Source organism: Tachysurus fulvidraco, chromosome 24 (assembly GCF_022655615.1).
Source record: "Tachysurus fulvidraco isolate hzauxx_2018 chromosome 24, HZAU_PFXX_2.0, whole genome shotgun sequence".
Classification (NCBI taxonomy): domain Eukaryota; kingdom Metazoa; phylum Chordata; class Actinopteri; order Siluriformes; family Bagridae; genus Tachysurus; species Tachysurus fulvidraco.
In genome coordinates this window covers 11,147,270-11,169,866 of record NC_062541.1, presented here as the reverse complement: position 1 = coordinate 11,169,866, position 22,597 = coordinate 11,147,270, and the positions used below count along the sequence as shown (strand labels likewise).

The 22,597-nt window shown below is 36.2% G+C and overlaps 1 protein-coding gene across 2 annotated transcripts; it reads left to right on the top strand.

The window, feature by feature from the left end:
* The first annotated feature begins 1,864 nt into the window (after positions 1-1,864).
* On the top strand, positions 1,865-12,780 carry gnrhr1 (gonadotropin releasing hormone receptor 1). Of its 2 annotated transcripts, none has more exons than XM_027175680.2 (4): positions 1,865-2,105; positions 5,321-5,852; positions 9,455-9,662; positions 9,742-12,780. In XM_027175680.2, the coding sequence occupies exons 2-4, from the start codon at positions 5,322-5,324 to the stop codon at positions 10,152-10,154; spliced, it is 1,152 nt and encodes a 383-aa protein (XP_027031481.1). In that variant the 5' UTR covers positions 1,865-2,105; position 5,321; the 3' UTR covers positions 10,155-12,780. The 2 variants fall into 2 exon arrangements, with proteins under 2 accessions (XP_027031481.1, XP_027031480.1); XM_027175679.2 differs by having other exon boundaries at positions 1,866-2,105; positions 9,739-12,780.
* Positions 12,781-22,597: the final 9,817 nt, after the last annotated feature.

The window sequence follows — 22,597 nt, the reverse complement described above, 5'->3', positions numbered from 1 at the left end:
ATCACTTCCTGGTTCGGGAACAGTACCATGAAGGACAGGCAAGCCCTTCAGAGGGTGGTGTGGTCAGCTGAACGTGCCATCCACATTGAGCTCCCTGACCTGCAGGACATCTACAGCACGCGGTGCCGGACCAGGGCCAGGAAGATTGTAATGGATCTCAGCCATCCCAACAATGGACTCTTTTCTTTGTTGCATTCAGGCAAATGCTTCCGCTCCTTGAAAGCAAACACAGAGAGAATGAGGAGAAGCTTCTTCCCGCAGGCCATTCAGAGTTTAAACCAGGAAACACCAAGGATCCAGTACTGGACCGCTCCCTCCATCTTCACTGTTTTTCTGCACACCTTTTTTGCACTATGACACTTTAGCTATGGACTTGCACATCACAGTGCCACTTTATACACTCTATACACACCATATTGCACATAGACACTTTAAGGACAATCATTAAAAAAACATACGCATTTATGTATATTTATGTATATACATTATTTTTTCACATATATTTTCATATTTTATATAGTTTTTATATAGATTATACTTTTTATTTATCTATCTCCTTTTGGTTTTGGTTTAATTTTTTTTTATCCCTAATTGCATTTCTTTTATGCTTAAATACTGGACAGATGCAAAAAGCATTTCACTGCATGTCATACCCTGTATGTATGTGTATGTGACAAATACAATTTGATTTGATTTGATTTGACTTGAAAACCCAGAAGACTGACTCAAAAACAGTATAGAATGTTTCATCTCTATGCAATTTGAGACTCAGAGTTTAGTTAAGTACCTGACACAGTGCACATGGTGATGCACTCACTACCTTCACTATTTACGCTTGTGTCAAAAATGTCACTTAGACAATAATAAGTTCATGTTTATAGCAAAAACTGAATATCTTCACAACTGTGCTTCACACACAGGTAATTCACCTACAGTTCTTATATAGTTTTGTTGGTTTTTGTATCTTTATCCTCTTTTTATTTCGACATCTAATGTCTCAGCCCAGAGTTCACACACACACACACACACACACACACACACACACACACACACACACACACACACACACACACACACACACACACACACACACACACACAAACGGCGTTTTTTTAATTTCCTGAAAAATAAGGATTTTGGAGATACGAGGATTCCGCCCGACAGTGACGATATATGTCATATATACAATACATACAGTATGAGTGAAATTGGGAGATTCCATTGTATAAAATGTTACAATTCACCATTAAATCTAACCACACATTTATCTGCACTTGTCTATTTGCACAATTGCTACTTTTTGCACTTCTGGTAGATGCCAAATTGCATTTTGTTGCTGTGTACTATGCAATGACAATAAAGTTCTATCTATCTATCTATCTATCTATCTATCTATCTATCTATCTATCTATCTATCTATCTATCTATCTATCTATCTGAATGGTCTCCAATAAATGGCTGAGTAGTGAAGCACTAAATGCAGCACACTATATCCTGTGTATATAAGAACACACTATTTAGTTCAGTCTTATGCGGATTTGGCCGTGTTCACGCTAATGTATAATTGTGACACAACACACAGCCTGTGTCTGTATCTATTTCTGTTCACTGTATACTGAATCAGTAAAACATACACTGCGCACTGCACAATACTTTGGTCAGAAATCTGGTATGAATGACTGTCGCTTTCCATTTGGATGCCGAGACCAGACTGAGATGCTGAAAACTGACTGCGGCTGAACACACGCACGCACGCGCACGCACGCACACGCACGCACACGCACACGAACGCAAACACACACACACACACACACACACACACACACACACACACACACACACACACACACACACACACACACACACACACACACACACACACTGAGCCCACCTGCTCGGCACACACTCAGAGCTGATGAAGCGATAACATCCTCAGTAGCATCCGGAACATGGGCTTTTCTTAAGGGGATTTCCAGGACACATTAGAAACATGTGACACAATTCTTATTAGTCGATGAAGCGAGTTTTCCTCTGGATAACAGCAGCTTTGTGAATGGGGAAAGTGGGCGTTCTGCGGAATAATCTCTAGCATCAGCTGCCCTCAGGTATGTTTCAGGATTTTACAAAACACTTCTGTGCATTAGACTTTAAAAATCAGTCTATCAAGTGTTAGTCAGATGAATCACTCAGAGTGAGACTATAAGTTTTATATTTCACTGGAATAGACAGTCTACATCTCCTTTTACATTTCCATATGTTTCTCTTTTTCTGATTTCCTGATGCTATTGATAATTTAAGTAAAGTTTAAGTAAATAGAATTAGTACATCACTAATCTAGTTATGTTCCTTAGTGATGTTTCTCAGATATGAAAGACAGATACATCATTTATCAATCATGAGATTTTACAGACTTTTGTAGAAGCTAAATGGAATATTGGGACTAGAAACAAATACAAACTTACTGTACCATTTATTGTTGCTGGTGAGATACCACCAGATAATGATAGCACCTTTAATGTGTATCTGTAACCTACAACCATGGATAGAATATATCTTCAAAACAAATTAAATTACAATTTAGATGAAAAGCCTTTCTGGTACAATACATTGTACCTTTCTAGGTAAAAGATGCATATTAATGCTCCAAAAGATTTAAGGGAACGTCCTTATTCACAGATCTGTCAGTCTTAACACTCGGTTGTAACATACATTGGGAATTAGAAAATAAATTAAGTTCAAATTCAAATTCAAAAATTCATAGTTAGTGATATGAGATGAGTTTCATATGTTTGAAGGACAGTATGTCATTTTTAAAAGGGTTGAAGAAGGCAAGACAAATGTTCATGATGTGTGGCATCCAACATCACACCTGCTTTGGACCAAAATGCTCCCCAAAGATATGTACCAGCTGCTCCAGTATTATACTGAATGTCAGTAGAAATCCGCACTAATGTTTTCTATGTTCCAAAGCCTCTAAGAATGAATAAGAAGTACTCTATAGTATAGACATTATCTCTGTAATGGGTGGCTCATGGTAAAGTTCAAGACACACCACTGTTTTTAAGGCATTTTTATCATCATTGTGCTGCAGGATGAAATACTATCACTTTGATGATCTTTCTGTATTAGACACCTTCCTGCATATTTCGAAAGATTAATGTTCTGGTTGGGCTTAAACAGATTTTAAAAATCAGTTATACGGCCTGTGAAGATTTTATAGAAAAATCATCAATTTGATCAGCAAATAACATATTAGATTGCAGTAAGTGGGTGTGGTTTGCTAGATATGTAATGGTATGTATTTCTAAGAAAATAATTAATGACCAAACGATTGATCATACATTAAGGTCACAAAATCAACAAAGCCCTCCATACTGAAGACTTTCCCATGTCAGAAAACCTCTATTTTACCCCAGTTTTACCTCAACTGTTACAAAGTGCTGATAATAAAGACTCCTGGAATGCTTAATAAACATCTTCAGACAGACAATCATTATTCACAAAAATCATTATTCTTATTCTTATTACAAGTTGTTACTGTTGAATTGCTAATGTATTAGAACTAGCGTTAATATACACCTTAAAGCTTTAATAGTCTTTGAGAGAACCTGACCAATCAGAACTAAGCATACTGTATAATCGTATATTATTCACTAATGGGAAAACAAAGAGGTAAAAATATGTAATACAACATTTCATCCTTCTTTTTCTAGGTGAGCAGCACTGAAGGCAGACTGATTTTTCTTTTTCACAAATAATTAAAAGGGTTCCAAAATTTCCATATTGAAGCTAAGCTGTATAATTTGTAGGGATCAATGTGTATGTGTCTATCGCAGCAGCAAAACGTTTTTGATACTAGATAGGAGGCTCAACTCTTAATTATTCACTTCTTATGGAGGACTTATCTCAAATATAGAAATAAGTTCAGAGGTCACACATGGGAGAGAATGAATATCAATATTACATATATAAATAATACAAATATTCTTGGTGCTCATTAATGCTATTCCAGTTAGTACCAGTTGGCACACACACACACGCACACACACACACACACACACACACACACACACACACACACACACACACACACACACACACACACACACACACACACACACACACACACACACACACACACACACACACACACACACACACACACACACACATTAAGAATGCATTTTTCAGTCCCACTGGTGGTTATCTGGACAGTTATTCAGATAATGTGGCTCGGCAATGAGATGGCAACAACTCAAATTCTATGTTGTGTCTAGAGCTGTTGAATTCTCACCCTGTCAAATCAGCTTCTGAAAGAGACAAGGATACTCTACTGCTGCGATACCTGTGTTTCAAATCTCTTGAAACACACCAGTAACAGTATTGCACCATTAGCCAAAAATAAAACCCAGCATCAGTCTGTAAAAATCCAGTTTCCTTTATCTGGTATGACTTGTGGTACAGTATAACGCTGCGTGTTTTGTCGAGGCAGATCTGTGGGGACCAGAAGGAATGAAAAATCCTGTAAATCCTCATTGAGATTCCACACTGATACTTCAGCTATGATGGTTGACAAGATATTAAGTGGAAAGTGCTGGAACACCATCCAGACAAAATTTTAATGCTGTCTGTTGTTTATTTGTTGTTATACTCACATAGAGTTTAGAATTTTGCATAATTAGTAAATGAACCTTGGGTCTAAAATTTGAACAGAATTTTTGGAGAATAAAACCATCAGGGGATGTAACGTACGATGTAATGCAATGTGCTTACCCTGAGCTTATGAAAGGTTGTTATGAATAACACTTTCCGTATTATTTTGCTCACAGCGTAGTTTTCTTGCAGATTCAGATATAAACACGGTATAGTGCAGTGGGCATGACTGCCTTTTAATCAAAGTCTTCATCTTATGATAAAATGCTGTAGGAAGGTAATGGCCACAGATAATGAGACAGATCCAGATGAGTCCCATGCAGACCTGGTTAGACATGGATAATAGCACAGAGATGTTGAGTAATGAAGTGTTATCTGATTCTCAGGTTACATTTCAAAAATCACTTTAACCCACACACACATGAGGCACACTCCCTTCATGGTCCTGTTCTCATTGGCTATAACTTGCACAGTGAAGCTTGCGTGAAGTGGAAACTTCTTAATTAACTAATTCCTACATGATCCATCTCAATTTTTCTATTTTCTCTTGATTATATTTTGCTCTTTGTTGTATTGAGGAGGAAATTATACATCACTCATAACAGTCCTCCAGGAGTTAAAGCTGACTGTGGACATATCTGTCTTGTTATTTTCCCTCTATTTTCAGCATGTCAGGAAACACAACACTTCTGCTTTCCAGCCCCACAAACATCTTGGACAACTCTTCTGTGCTCAATGTCTCTATGGCACCACCCCTTCCTTCCTGGGAGACCCCAACTTTCACCACAGCTGCTCGATTCCGTGTTATTGCCACCCTAGTGCTCTTTGTATTTGCAGCGGTCAGTAACTTGTCTGTGCTGCTAAGTGTGACGCGTGGTCGGGGCAGGCGCTTGGCTTCACACTTACGGCCGCTGATTGCCAGTCTGGCATCAGCTGACCTCGTCATGACTTTTGTGGTGATGCCACTTGATGCAGTGTGGAATGTGACGGTGCAGTGGTATGCTGGGGATGCCATGTGTAAACTCATGTGCTTTCTGAAGCTGTTTGCCATGCACTCAGCTGCGTTCATCTTAGTGGTGGTGAGCCTGGACCGGCACCATGCCATCCTGCACCCGCTGGACACACTGGATGCGGGACGCAGGAACAGGAGGATGCTGGTGACTGCATGGATACTCAGCCTGCTCCTTGCTTCCCCACAGGTCAGTGCAGCTCAGCTTTACACAACTGTGTCTTAACTAAAATCAAGACATTAAACATGGGTGTGTCTAAGTATAGATTTATTTTATGAACATAAGCTAATTGTTCAGATATTAGACTTATTATTGATTATAATGATATTATAACTTTTGCAGTCATAGAGCATTTCCACTGACAGCACATTATATCAAAGCTGACATGTTTCTGAGTTATTGAACTAATGGTAATAAATATAACGATAACGATATGAAAAAAAAATTCATAATAATGGGTTGGGATTTCCTGAACCCACTAACAACACTCTAACAACAATTAAAAATCACAGACTGGCTTTGCTTTTAAAACCCATTACATTTAACATGCCTTATTATACCTGTACAGTTTTTCATCTTAAAGTACATATTGTCCATGAAGACTATACATTATTCCATAAGGAAATTTGAATAGTTATTGTAAAAAAAACAACAACAACAACAATTTAAAGTAGACTAATTAAGACTCACAGACTGAGAGAGAGGACTAGTCAATATGGTTATGAGTCCATGTGTTAAAAGAGTGCATGTGCATTATGAGATAACTAGTATTACTTTTAAATGATGTCTAATTGCTATTTCATAGTTTCATAAACCTGTATAACTCACCACTTGAAATTTAAGGGACCAATAATTGAACATAATAAAGCATAATCATTTCAAAAGAGTTGACCTGAAATAATAATAATAATAATAATAATAATAATAATAATAATAATAATAATAATAATAATTCAGACATTATTATTATTATTATTATTATTATTATTATTATTATTATTATTATTATTATTATTGTTATTATTATTGTTATTATTATTCCTTTCCTAACATATTATAAAGCTTAAACGCACCTTAGGTCCTTTTGTTAATGAATAGAAGTTATGGTATTTATGTTATTTAGCTTTATGGTATTAGGATCTGTGACGTACAGGTTTTGTCAGCTAATTGGCAACCACAGAGTTGACGACATTGAAAAGAAACTTCAGAGCTTTGGTCAGTCTCAGAAAGACCTTGAATATTCCATTGATTGAAGCATATAAACTCCCAGCTGATGATGAATCAGGCCTCTATACAGTTATTCCTAACAAAGATAAGGGTCTGTAAATGATTTTAGCTAATAAAGGAAGAGATGAGTGAGTCAAGGCAAGGACATTTCTCAGGAAGTATATCACACACACACACACACACACACACACACACACACACACACACACACACACACACACACACACACACACACACACACACACACACACACACACACACACACACACACATAGAGAGGAAGATAAAGATCATACACCAGATGATGTTGTTGAATAGGGTGTTCTACAGGTAGGCTGCACATTAAACTATTCAGTCTCTTTAGGATTTTGTAATCTTTTTTGGTGACTGATGTCAGCAGGAATGCTTGTTTTTGCTGTAATGTTTTTCAAAATGTTATGATGCAACTTGCAAAACTGCAACTTTTCTTTTTTTTTTTTTTTTGCAAAAAAACTACTTGAATTAGTTCAGTGTCTGCTGTCAATCATATATGGAGAGAACACTGTTATTTATACCCTTACTAATCTTAATACGGTGCATGTTTTAACTGTAAGATGGATTGTTTTTCTGTATTCTGCATCTTTATTATTTATGTCCTAAACTACTGCTTTGCTGAGTGGATATAAATAATTTGTGTGTAGGGGCTGTGGACGGGGGCTGGGGGCTCGGGGGTTATTGTGTCATGAGCGAGAGCATTTTGATGTTCCTTATTAGATTTTGCCTGAAATGCTAGCAGAGGAAAAATAAATAAATCTTTAAATAAAAAATAAATCATCTTTAGTGTCAAGACCACAGAGATATGGTTATTCAGTTTACTGGATAAAAACATTTAGTATTCCTCGCATAGGCAGAGGTTAAAGTACAGGTTTCATGGATCGATTTTGGGTAAATCTAGCTACATGAATTAAAATTTAAGAATTCAAATAAACATAAATATAGACTTCTAATTTCAGGAAATACAAATATTTTCAAAAATGATCATGATATTAAAATGACTCACTCACTCACTAATTTTCTACCGCTTATCCGAACTTCTCGGGTCACGGGGAGGCATCATCGGGCATCGAGGCAGGATACACCCTGGACGGAGTGCCAACCCATCGCAGGGCACACACAAAATGACTGTTTAATACATTTTAAATATTTTCCAAACAACAGTAAACATTTATTGAACATTTATCGTCCCTCCTGTCCTGCGAGACTGGTCCCGTATATTGTTTTGCACTGACTACAAGGTTAGAATGCAGCATATGAGCTTAATGTCAAGAAGACTTGCAGCTACATTAGGGGAATGATCTAAGAATCGATTTTTTTTAAAGAATAATATTATTTATTCGCTTCAGAAAACAGCAGATGATTGAACAAACAAACAAAAGTCATTTTAGTAAGTTAATTAAATATCCTTTTCACACGAAGAAAGGTTGAAGTCTGTGATTTAAAAACATCTGCAGATGTTGGCGGATGCTTCTCAGCTGATGATTTATCGAGGCTGTAATGCAACCATTTTCAGCTGTTGCTTGCATTAAGGGCTTTTTGCCAGGCTGCCAGAGCAGGCCAGGCATGACCAGGCTTTTAATTTGACAGTTAATCATAGCATTACCTTTGGTCCAGTCTTTGTGTAACGGCCTGCCTGCCTGTGTTCTTGCATACCCTCAGGCCAGAGTTTTTTATGTCTGTGTTTCAAACTCAAGTCTGGATCTAGATATATGTCATTAATACTAGCTATATTTTGAAGATGTTAACTAACATGAGCTACCAAGCAGTCGATAACACTGCATTATTTATACAGTATCTCAATCAGCTGTTCCTGTCACACAAAGCCCCAGGAAACACAGGAAATATAAGCAGTGTTTAAGAATTCTGGCTCTGGCAGTTCCTCACTTGTGGCTACATGCTCAAGTTGTTAATTGGTCTCAACTACAGATGTCAACAGAACTGATTTAACTGCAATAATTTCTACTGAGAGTTTGTTTCTATTTCCCAAAATATACACAAACTATTAGCTTAATTTTCACCAGGCAGTTACTAAGGATGAATGAAAGTACATGTTTAAATCTGTAAATAAATGTAAATAAGCTTGGTCTTGGTTTTATCTTATCTTATCTTATCTTATCTTATCTTATCTTATCTTATCTTATCTTATCTTATCTTTTCTTATCTTATCTTATATTCCTGACTGGAACTTAAATAGCACTCAATCATATAGATGTCTATGCCCGTTTGAACACATTATCTGAATGGATTAATGGCTGTTTTGGGCTATGACAGAATTTGTTCGTTAGCCTGCTACTACTACTAGCTTGTTCTATGTCTTTTGCTATGGTTCACTTTTGCTTGTTGGTCTGAGAACTATTTTGCTGGATTAGTTAATATTAGTCAAATTTAGTACAGTTGAACTTATTACAATGTAAGAAAATATATAGTAACAAAAAATGTATAGTAACATCAAATTGATGCAATAAATTTTTCCTTTTCTACTCAGCTGTATTCACTTAAAATATCTCATTTATGTCTCTATATGATAGTTATTCATTTTCCGGGCAATTAAGGCCAAGGGAGTTGATTTTGTCCAGTGTGCTACACACGGAAGCTTCCAGAAGCACTGGCAGGAGACGGCATATAACATGTTCCACTTCGTCACACTCTATGTGTTCCCTCTGCTTGTCATGAGCTTGTGCTATACACGTATCCTAGTTGAAATCAACCGCCAGATGCACAGGAGCAAGGACAAAGGTAAGTGACTCTCCTGATATGGTCATGTAATTGATATATATGCCCTAAGTTGTACTAACAGGATATGTGTCTCCAGCAGGAGAGCCTTGTCTGAGACGCAGTGGAACGGATATGATTCCTAAAGCTCGTATGAAGACCCTAAAAATGACCATAATTATTGTTGCATCATTTGTCATTTGCTGGACACCATATTACCTTCTTGGGATCTGGTACTGGTTCCAGCCACAGATGCTGCAAGTCATCCCTGATTATGTTCACCATGTCTTCTTTGTTTTTGGAAACCTCAACACATGTTGTGATCCGGTAATATATGGTTTCTTCACGCCATCGTTCCGTGCAGACTTGTCCAGATGTTTCTGCTGGAGGAACCAAAATGCTTCAGGCAAATCTCTGGTGCAGTTCTCTGGTCACAGGAGAGAAGTCAGTGGAGAAGCAGAGTCAGACTTGGGAAGTGGTGAACAACCCAGTGGACAACAAGCACAAATGATTTGAACTCAGTTATGTTTTTGAGGGAAATATGGTGGTTTTTTTTGTTTTTTTTTGTTTTTACTTCTGCCTTATCTGCCAATCTGTAACTGTTCCATGTGCTTTAGAAATCTCAAATCATGATTCAACCTAAGCGCAGTTAGAGATCTCTATTACAGGCCACTTCATATGTAACCAGATTCTGACACAAATTAGGTTGCATTGAATCTGTAAATCTATAAGACTGGCTTTGACATGAAACAGTGACATATTTATTTGCAAACTGTCGCCATTAATTATATGTATATGCATATCGGTTGTGAATGGTAGGAGTGTGTAGGGTAGCTCTTACACACATACCTCAGTTTTAGGATGTTATTAAAAGAGAGTTGATTTCCAAGACCAGCAGTAAGTTACAGTAGTACAGCATTAACTTGAAGCAAGAATGCAAGGGACCTGGTAAATTATGAAAGAACACAGCAGTAGTTCACCAAAGAACAGGCTTTGAATGTGATGAAAAACTATTTAACAGCACTCTCAAGGATATTCAGTAGCAATATAACTTTCACATATTTCCTCGTACATTAAAGAATGAGTACATGAACACAACCTCACAAGTTTTGTTTATTCTCTTTATATCGTACTTTTACATGCAGAGGTTTGCATGTTCTCCCTGTGTTTTCATGGATTTCTTCTGGGTATATATGGCACAATTGGGAATGGTCCATGATGTAGGCAGGTTCATCACACTAAAAGATCCATGCATACTATGAATACAATATGATTCTTTTGACCCATGAATATATATAAGTTTATGCTTTTTGTAGGCTGCTTTTGATCACATTGACTAAATGACTTATAGATGTTACTGACCATACGTATTTGCTATAAGAAAGATGTAGGAGTAGGAATTTGTACAGAATTTGTACTGATAAAAAGCATGTCTTCATCATTGGAACTTTGCTCACTTATCTTTATTGATGATGTGGCAGCAGCAGAGCCTGAGCCTGAGCTCTGCTGATCATGTGTAACATCAAGCAAACAATCTCTGGGGAAAAAGCATGTAACAATTCTACTTAAACAAAAACTATATATTAAATCTCATGTGGTTTCCATGGTTATTCTGTTGTGTTAAATTCAATAGATCCTCTGACTAACTTAATAATCGGAATTAGTCATATGACGGAGTAAATTGAAAAATAGATGTACTGTAAGTGCAGATAAGTGGACACCTGAGGACACAAACACCTGAGGACATAATGGGTTGCTTTTTAACTTGCTGATTTAATCGTTAAAAAAACCCACTGATTAAATTGGTTTCGCATTCTGATAGCTACTGTATAATTACAATAGATACTCTGATTACGATGTTTTTGTGTCTGTCCTTAGTTCTGGGATTTCAAAATATCACACCAGGATAGTTTTCCACACAGAAGCAGTGCTCCTTCCTCATCAATTATTTAGCACAGGCATCAACGCTTTGTACACAAGTAGGCTATAAATAAAAAAAGCGAGACTGATGAAGGAGATAAGGCAAGGATTAAAGTAAAGTCACTGATACGGTATATCTAATGGACGCAGTGGAAGATATTGGCTTGCAGTACAAAACAATCTGAAACAATAAATATTGCAACAGAACAGAAACCATCCAAAGAAGAAGAGAGTGAGCAAGTGACAAGCTTGGATGTTTGTGTGCTTTTTCTTCTTAGAGAGAAGTGTGTAAACCTTTTTTTGTGCTTGGAAAGTTCTGGTGGTATACTGCAAAAAATTATATCCTAGTAAGTAAAACAACTTTATTTATTGTTTAATTGTTTGTTGTGTAATGATTCTATTGACAGAATGCTAATTTCAGGCATTTATTTCTAGAGAGAATCAAAATTATGTGCCAATAAAATGAAACAAATTTATGCCAGAAATTAGTAAGCTTAGAATTTGTTATATAATTATCTCAAAATGAGAAATAACATTTTAGGTTGTTGAAAATAAAATCACTTGATATCATTTTTTTTGCAATGTACATGCTCAAAAGCAGTAATATTATACAGAATTAACTAAAACACGGTGGTGTGCTTTATGTAGCTGTATGAATGCAGAATATGAGTATTGGCGTGTAAATGCATGCATGTCTTTGAAGAGAGGTTTGGATAGAAGAAGATGTCTCTAGAGAGAGCTGGAGTTTGGTGAAATGAAATAAATGGCAATGTTGTTTCCAGAAGCTTTAATTAATACAGGATTGAAACATTTGTTACATTATATTTGAAACATTATGTTATATCATCCATTGGGATTAAACAAAATGCTGTATTAACGATCGAAATATCATTATACAGTATGTGTACTTTGTCGTTTTGGTTTCTGTTCATTTTGCATAAAATGTGGTGATGGTATCCATTGCCAGTGTTCTTGTAATATACATTTACCACTAAATAGTGATATAGTTGCCCCTGAGACCTTCTACACATTTAGTATTTTCATATTTAATGAAATTATTGACAGATAGAAAAAAGGACATATGGTTTTTGACTCTATTGGATCACCACAACAGTGTCTTATATGAAAAATATGTACGTGATCAGTGTAGCAGGGTAAAGTGTTTTGCGTATACACATTACTGTCAACCTAGCCCTAATAAATCTAATCTGATCTTTTCTAATAAACGAATGACTCTGCTTTTTCAGCGTGCTAGCATATGTGACTTTTTGCTTGTGAATTTAAGCACACGTTCGGTGAGTGCATTGTGCTGTTTGTGTACACTGTGCTGACAATCCTGACAGGATGCACTGTAACCGCTGCAATCTAATTGCGTCAGGACACCAGCAGGGCCATTCTTATCTCTGAACAGTCTCAACATCACTGACACTGACAAACACAGAAGCACTACAAAACCACCAACCACCCCAACACACCACCAAACACAGACACACATATAAACAAACACACAAAAAGTTATTGTATATCTACAGTAGAGGCGGTTGTGATGATAATACATAATCTCTGTTCCTTCTCCGTGCTGTAGCTATTTCAATTTAGTTGTGATAAACTGGAAAATAATTTTAATTAAATGATACCTGCAGACACTCATTATACATATTATACACACATTAGACACACATCATAAAACCTAAGTGAAGGTGTGACAAGATGGCAGACTTTCAGTAAAGCCGGCACAGTATCGATTGGGATTAGTTATCTACAAGCAGCAATGCTTCTAGCTTCAATACATTTTCAGTAGTGTAGCAGCAGCAAGATAAAGGAGATTTTCCAATAACAGACTCCATTATGACAAACTACTACACTGTCTTCTACATTACATACTGTATATCCAGTTTAGCAATATTTCTTGAATGAAAAAAATCGCAGTGTGTGTAATAATCACATCAATTTAGTACCAAATGCAATATTTCTGATTTAGCGTAGACGGCACAGCAGCAGAACAACAGAGGACGCATCTCCTAATGAATATTGAACATCAGTGCACATATTGATCTATTTTTTTTTATAAGTGTTAAAGATTCACATCGCAAATCACTGTGCAAATCAGAGATGAAACTACTGCCAAGGTCCAAAATCTAATCGGTTGTTGATTACCTAGTTGATGTAGAATAATAGATAACCTCAGGTAAGATTTAATTAAATAGTTAGTGTCTGCTATATGAAATAACAGCATTATTCATATTGCCACAAACATATACAGTAAACATGGCTATTTAATGTTATATGGAATACTGTAAGTCTAAACCAAAGCTTCTCATTAAGAGTGGTATATTATTAGAATGGCAAAATCTGTTTATGTCACACTACATTGTTATTTTCTTCATTAAAGGTTAAAAAATCACTTGTAGTGTAGCTTGAAAAGAAGAAGAATCAAAAGAATCGTTACTTTCATCAGTAACTTGTAAACACCACACTACAAGACAGGAAAGAAATCATATTCCAATTTCCTGAACTCCCAGTTTTCTACATCCCCATCTTCATATTAATCACGCTCACAAGCAGACCTTCAGCTTCTGTAAATTCACTCATTTCACTCATTTCTTTTTTCAGGACACAAGTCTAAGGCTTGTGTCATTTGTCTGTCAGTTTAGGTCTTTTTTTGGATGTAATCGCTGCTTTGTTTCTTCTGGTTTATTCTCCTGTTTTGCCCTTTTGCTTAGAGACTGGTTTCTAAGATGGATTCTATCAGTTTGACCTTTCGCCAGTGCTTTTGGACTGTCTGGTCTTATTTTAAGAATCTCAGCTTATTGCAGTCATCTCAGATAAGATTTTCACAGTCTGACAGACAACTAACAGCTTGTGCTATACTTCATGATTGTCAGATTCACTTTAATGGCAATGTGACAGCACTTACCAAATGAGGTTCATTGGACAATTATGAAAATTGCCAACACTGATATGAAAGTCTGCTCATAAAAAAAAATTTGAATATGATTTGTATTATATTATAAAAACAGAATTATAAACATTTTCTCTGAGTTTTATTTAGAATTTTTGGAATGCCTGTCTACAACAAAATATACTGTCATGATGAAATGTGTCAAATTTTAGTGCTAAGATTTTCATGAAAGCAAATGACAATGTTGGGGCACCGTAAGACTTCATAATAACTTAATTAAATGTCTCTTTAACTTAATATTTAGATATGTGGGATGTCACATCATTATGTGAAGAAGGACACTAAGCTACCAGCTAATATGTCAACAAAAATCTATTTGACTCAATTTTCTTGAGGTTGATGAGCTTGAGGTTGAAGGTTAAAGCTAGTCGATGCTTATGATTAGGACAGTCACTATCTTGCAGTGAATGTTGTCCTCACAGTGAAACATTGTGGTAATTGTTGTAAACCATTTTATACGCATTTCCCCAAAGATTCTTTGGCAGAGGTGTAAACGTCATTAGCTATTTTCAGACACAGGAGACTATACCAACTTCCAGAATTCTGCCTTTGCCCTTAACTTACACTTATACTCTGATTCAGTAATAGTCTTTCTGACATACAGTAAAATGTTCAGCTTTATTAAACATTGATCACTTTAGCCACAGAGAAGACTGAGGTTAAAGTTAACTGGGGGTTGTATACAGACGGCAAATTAGAGGAACATTCAACAGTCAACTATGATTCTGGAAATATTTCCGTTTGAACTGAAGGAAACATGGAGACTTCCTCAGCTCATGTTTTGACGATCAGACAAATTAGACTGCAAGGCCCATAACATATAGAACATTATTCTCATACTCATTGGACCATTAATTCAATTCAGTTAAATTTTATTTGTATAGCACTTCTAACAATGGACATTGTCTCAAGATAAATATTATACAAATGTTCAAGATTAACATTAGACTTATATTTAAATGTGTTTGTATTTATCTCCAATGAACAAGTCTGAGGTGAGTGAGGTGAGGAAAAACTACTTTAGATGGAAAAGGAAGACACCTTGAGAAGAATCGAACTCAAAAGAAAACCTCATCCTCATTCGAATGACAGTAGATGGTGTGAATATAAATTGTTATAAACACCACAGAGTGTTATTATGAATAATGTCCTTTCTATATTCATATACAGCCTTATAGTCGTGTATTGATTAGGAGGTTGTTGTCTTTAAAGATTGTGAATTTGCCTTAAAAATTCCTTCATCTCAAAAACCGAAAATTCAAAATTTCAACAGAAAATCTGTTTGAATCTAAAGTGCTAATTAAAGACATTTATACATTTAGCTGGTTCTGTGGTCATATAATGATTTCCATATCAACTTTTATAAAACAGTGTAAAATGTACAATGAGAAAAGTGCAAACAGATTCATTTATTTATTTTAAAACACAGATTGTTTCCATCTAGTCAGCGTCTTGTGGGAGATGAATCATCAGTGAAAAGACTGTGCAGGAGCACTTTTCACTTTCAGGGAGAACAAAAGCACAGCAGAGATGCCATTTTTAGCTCTGTGGATTAACACTCTGTAAAGCATGACGTACATAACAACACTATTTAGGAAATGCTCTTGAATATTTCAACTTAATCTCTGCATCTGTATTAAAAAGTGGTAATAATAAACTGTTTGATCTGTATCACCAATTTCAGTGCTTTTTGCACTCGTAACTATACAGGCTTATAGGATGAGACATGAGAGTAAAGTCTTATGTAAAGTTTATGTACCTGCTTTGCACACAATTGGTCTCAGTTTCAGTCATCTGTCATCTGTCTGATGATCTGTCAGTCTTCTGGTAAATGTGTAAATAAATATCTTCATATTCCACACCAAGCAAAATGAAGTTGAAGATTGCAGTAACTCCTTGGCAGCCATATGATTTGAAGTCTCTGAGTGAACTTGAATCAGTCAGAGTTTACTTTATTAGGTCAATTTAAACAAGATTTTCATGTTTAAACTATTCTCCAAACAATTTATAAATACATTTTGTTATTTTCTGGCTTGATAAATACAAACTTCAACCAGGCAGAAGTAATTGTCGAAATATATCTAAATTACATTTAATGTAAAATGCAAGAGATAGCAGAATACGTTGTCTTGGTTAGAAAATTATCATAATTTGCATTTATTTTATTTTATTTTATTTTATATTTAACAGTAAACCGCTCTGGCAGCTTAATGATGTTTGCCAAGGTGGCTTAACTAACAGTCTCTTCTGTTTTACTTCTTATTGTTCTCACCCTTGAAATTAAGTCATTTTGTTCTATAGACTGCTCATTGACTTTTTACTGAGAAAATAAGCTGAGTAGGCAGTCTCCATTTCCTCAGGGATTATTACTGTGAGAATACCAAGGATTATTACTGAGATCACATTGAATACTGATGCTGCTCTACTGTTTAAAGCAGAGCTAAATACAGGTTTAGCAATTGTTTAGAAATGTAACTGTTCAGGCGTGGAATGTAAGAAACAGCTTGATTTACTTACATAATGCCAAGATCACTCTTAATGTGGCCATTCTGGAAAGACTGTAGAGATCCCACATGATCAAGTAAATTAAAATTGCCCACAGTAAGACCAAGCTCCAAAAAATAACAAATGAACAAGAGATGACAGAGAGTTGTCTGAGAGTTGAATGTTATGTCCTGTTTTATCATCTTAAGTGTCAGTGTGACTCAGTGCTACAGATGATTCAACCAAATTTTTGCTTTTCTTGAGAAATGTGCAGGATAAAAAAGAAGAAAAAGAAGAAAGAAATGTCTCACTTACAGTACACACCTGCTTGGGGTTTTCAAGGAATTTGATGATGGTACATTAATGTGATGATGGTACAATTTAATACTAGATGTTTAGAAGTCATAGATGCCTACTAGCAAAGGTCTAACACATCGTATCTTTTTATCTCACATATACATCATATTTGTACCAACATAGTATAACCCAGGTCAAAACCTCTAAGACTTCATGTCTTTTAGAGTTAGACAGTAGTTTTGATCCGTTCATCTGGCAGTGAGGAAACTGTAAAGAATTACGCTGCTTGCGTGCCTGGGATAAAATTAGTCAATAGGTTTGTCCCCCCATTTAATCATTAGAAACAGCAGAGTATTCTGTCATGAAGCATTCCAAAATTGTCCTAGGCCTCACAGACATTGTGTAGCCTGAATCAAGTGTGTATGTTGCTGACTGCTCATTGAATTTCTTAGCTTATTATTCAGTTACTTGCAGTATTAAGTTCTCTAAACGAACAAGACTTTATTTTCCATGAGCACTCAGTCATTCTGCTCTAGCTGAAATGAGCACATTTTCCTGAATGGAAACAGGGAAGAGACAAGGTCATCCGTCTCCATGGTTTCTGTAGATCGTCATACATTCAAACCATATTGCTTATTGCAACTTATTAAAACGGATCTGGATAATCAGATATAAAATCAATCTGCTAAAGGAGCTCAAGCAGCTTAAAAAGTTTAGAGAGGACATTTCCTAGTCACACATACTTAGAGATGAAATGCTGATTATGTGCCAGCTATTTTCAGGCCATCCTTCTCTATAGTTTCCACAGTTTCTCTGCATCCTTCTCTGTTGTTGAACAGATCAGCCAGACTGCAGCATTTTAAAGAGAAACATCTATTATCCTTTAGAATTTATGTTTTAGATAAATAGGAGGTGGAGCATGGTGACTTAGTGGTTAGCAAGTTTGCCTTGCACCCCATGTTTGGATAGTTGGCGATTAGGTTCCTGCCTCTGTTCTGCGTGATTGGAGTTTGCATATTCTCCCTGTGTTTCAAGGGTTTCCTCTGATACTTCTCTATTCACTCTCATTCCAGTCATGCATTGTAGGCTGACTGGCATCTCTAAAATGTCCACAGTGTGTGTGATTGTACACTGTGATCTGTTGGCACCCTTTTTACTGTGTTCCCTGCATTGTGCCCTGTGCCCCACAACCCTGTGAGGATAAGCAGTACAGAAAATGTATAGATGGAAGACCAAATAGGGTTCCTTTTCTACCACTATATTTATTTATTTATTTAGTGGTAGAAAAGGAACCACACACACACACACACACACACACACACACACACACACACACACACACACACACACACACACACACACACACACACACACACACACATATATATATATATTTCGAGATGCTGATTAGACAGCATGATTATCTAAACCATGCCACATACTGATAAGGGTGAGTCCTGAAGAAAGGTTCTTTAATACCAAAAACAAATCTAGCAACACTGCTTAAACACATATGAATAATCAGGTCTTATATAGGTTTTCTCTCAGTGACTACAGAATTAGAAAACTGCACTTATTGAAAAATAACTGAACTATTTATCTGTGTAAAATTGGCTTCCACTTCCCTTTCAAAGTTTAAAATTTCACTTTATTAATTTACTTAAAATGTTGTTGCTGTTCGTCAGCTGCTCCCTGTTCGGGGTCACCACAGAAAATCATCCGATCTTGATGTTTTGATTTGGCACAGGTTTTATGCCTGATGCAACCCTCCCGTTTTATCTGGGCTCGGGCCTGGCACTGAGAGTTAACCCCTCTGTGGCTGGCTCTGGTTCTTTCCCTGCCATTGAATTGAACCCACTGAGAGACTTAATTTACTTAAATTAATTAGTCAAAATAATTAGTAATCTTTCTCTGTTGTATTAGTAAAATGCACCCATACATAATTGTGATTTCATATGTAAAAATACTTATTCTTGGCCCCTGATTCATTTTTACACAGTGTATAGATGTTCTAGAAAGGGTTCGCTTCTGAATTGCTGTATTAACACATTATTTACACTTTAGTAAATTCACCAGTCTAATAAGCAGTGTTTGATTAAGCATCCCGTGTCACTGATGAATGCAAAAAAAATTTCTGGGTGATTATAAGACCTGTGACTCCCGAGTTCATGTTTATGAATCATGCCTGTTGAAAAAAATTATAAAGAAAGAGAAGAACATTTTTTTTTATCATTTTTTATAAAATTTGACCTTTATCTTAACGCTCAGAACATTTACTTGGATACAGGGTACAAGTTAACCAATTAGCATTAAAGTTCAGCTTTAATTTCTAAAATGATCAAATAAAAATGAAAGCAACAAAAAGTGGAATGACTCATTTTAATGCCCTTCATTTAGGAATGATATTTTTTGCCAAGCACAAATGGATGTGATTCCCAAATCCTCACAATCTTTTTGGCCATATAGCATATACATTTGTACACACTGTTTGTATATATAATTGTAATATATATACACATATATATTACAATTATATATACAAACAGTGTGTACAAATGTGTAACATAAGAGTGTTTGTGTCATGACTCAGCCCGGACTTTGGCCACGTGCATTTGTTTGTTTATGTTCCTCGTCACATGTCTGCCCTGCCCTTGTCTGTTCCTCCCTGTTTCCACACCTGTTCCTAATTGTATCTGATTGTCTTTTGTATTTAAGTGTGTCGCATTGCCGATGGCAGTTTGGAATCTACTGTCGTATTGTCCTGTCTTTAGTCCGTGTCATGTTTAGTGTTTTTGTTATTAAACCCCGTTTGTTTTGCTATCCTGCGTTTGGGTCCGTTTTTATCTCGAGTCATGACAGTTTGCTTGTCTATTTTAGTTTGAAACAAATCAAGCCTAGTCAAAATGTCAGGCAATTAAACTGACTAGCTGTTCGTAGCTGACAATGTTGCCACAAGATGTATTAATGTCTCCTGCCTAACTGTGAAAAGCTGTAAAATTCATCTCCCACTAATGGGATTCACAAATAGAATCCTAATCTTTTTGGGTGTCAGAGCACACCAACAGACCAAAGCTTTCATACTAGAAATGTTGTGTATCTGTACAGAAAAACAAGTGGGACCTCAGGTTTCTCCTCAGGTTCCCAACAGGTAAACAGATAGCACCTGGTTTATTCATTAGTTCTTTAATATAATTACTATTATCATGCTTGTGAATGATTATGTGTATGAAAATGTATTAGCCTTTCTGGTACTCTGATCTGAGGGTATCATTGCTATTATTATTTCTGCCTTATTAGCATGGCTGTGAGCTCTATCTTATAATTAGGAATCATACATTCATTTGAAACCTTGAAAATTAAACATTTACCTGTGCAAATGTAAACCTGTGTATATAACTATCTACAGAGAATCCTGTAGCTCAGACCTAAGGCATATGGAAGCGGGTAGATGGTAGGATATTGGATATTAATTCAGCTTAAGTGTTTTTGTGCCTCAGCTATAATTTTCCTCTGGGTCATGTCTTGGTAATGGTAGTAGGATCTGAAACGGTTGGTCACTTCATGTATTTTAATTCTTTTTTTGATTATCAAAGATAACATGAGTACATGTAATGTCCTGTGGTGATTAATAAGCGTTGTGCTCGGCTCCACTGTGACTAAACAGCCTTAAAACATTGATAATGAAGAGAGACACTGGCAGATGTGCTGTCATACAGACAGCTTTATATCTGCATGAGGCATGAGCTTGTTTTTCATTCAAAACAATGTGTTTTGTGGCAAAAATTTCAATCAACAGAAAAAAATATTGCTACAGTAATATTAAAACGGAGAGGGTTCTTCTTGCTGTAAATTACATCCTTTTCATTTTTCAGTTTCAGTTTCACATCAGACTGTAGATGCTTCATAGAACATTTCACACCCAGAGAGAAGGAACATATTAAAGGTTGCCTCTCCATACTAATGAACGACAACTGCACAATGCAAAATAGTGTCTCAGAGTCTTGTATTTATGCTGTATTCTTGTGAAAAAATGTAAAAATTTGCATTTATGAAGCACAAATATATTACAAGGTTTTGAAATGATGTGTTCACTTATCCCCAAGCCCTCTCGGACTCGTAAAAAGGGCTGAATTACATATTTCTATGCAGCCAGTAAGGGGTATATAACCTTCTAGTTTATAATAATTATTATTCAGTCAGGAGAGCAGTAAAGACTTGAAGAAAAAAAGAGCAATGTCTAAACTCGATATGCCTTTAGCTGTGTATGTATAACAGATTTCCACACATTATTCTAGCTATTGATACAATCTTGAGATGAGATGCACTATTCAACCAACACTTATCGAACAATTTTATATTTCATTTTTTTAGTTTATAATACAAATGCTTGTGTGTGTGTTTGTGTGAGTGTGTGTGAGTGTTTGTGTGTGTATAATATATCACTGACAGTCTGCATTTGAACAGGAAAGACGCAACACTACATGGTGCTTCATCCAGCTGCCTGCCTTTGAAGCACTTGCCCTTTCCCTTTACACAGAGCCCAACCATGGACATGACACTGATACCGGTCATATATAAAAGGACCAGGGGACCAGAGAGACACAGATATATCGCTTTAGATTAAAAGCTACTGTATTACTTATAAATGTAGCTGAAGGAAAATCTATAGGATTTTCTCTGCTCAATGTTTTATGAATTTTTAGTGTTAAAGCTGGCAGTGACATGATCATTAATCCTTTGAGTGATGGGATGCTCTTTTCTTTGGAAAACAATGATGAATTTTAGTCTTTGAGTCAGTGAGCATTCAAAGAGGGAGTCAACAGAGGCTATTAGTAGAATAATTTCTAGCACATGATTCAGTGAAAACAAAGGAATCACATTCCTTTTCTTCCTTCTGTACCTTCTAAACATGTTGCTGTTGACATAACAGATTGCTGTGAGGAGTTTAATCCTTCTGTAAACACAGTGGTAATTAAATTATATCTGTGTGTGTGTGTGTGTGTGTGTGTGTGTGTGTGTGTGTGTGTGTGTGTGTGTGTGTGTGTGTGTGTGTGTGTGTGTGTGATGTGGGATGTGGGATGCTGCTGACAATCGAGATGGAACATGACAACAACTAAAACAGCCCATGTACAGAGAGAGGTGTGATACCCAAGGAATGGAAATCATACAGGCATATTAGAATGTCAGACACACCAGAATCAGTGTGTGGGATGAAAGCTGTTAGAAGGATGATACAAAATATATGTAGAAAATGAAGAATGGGGTCAACATGGGGAATCATGCTGGTACAGGAAGC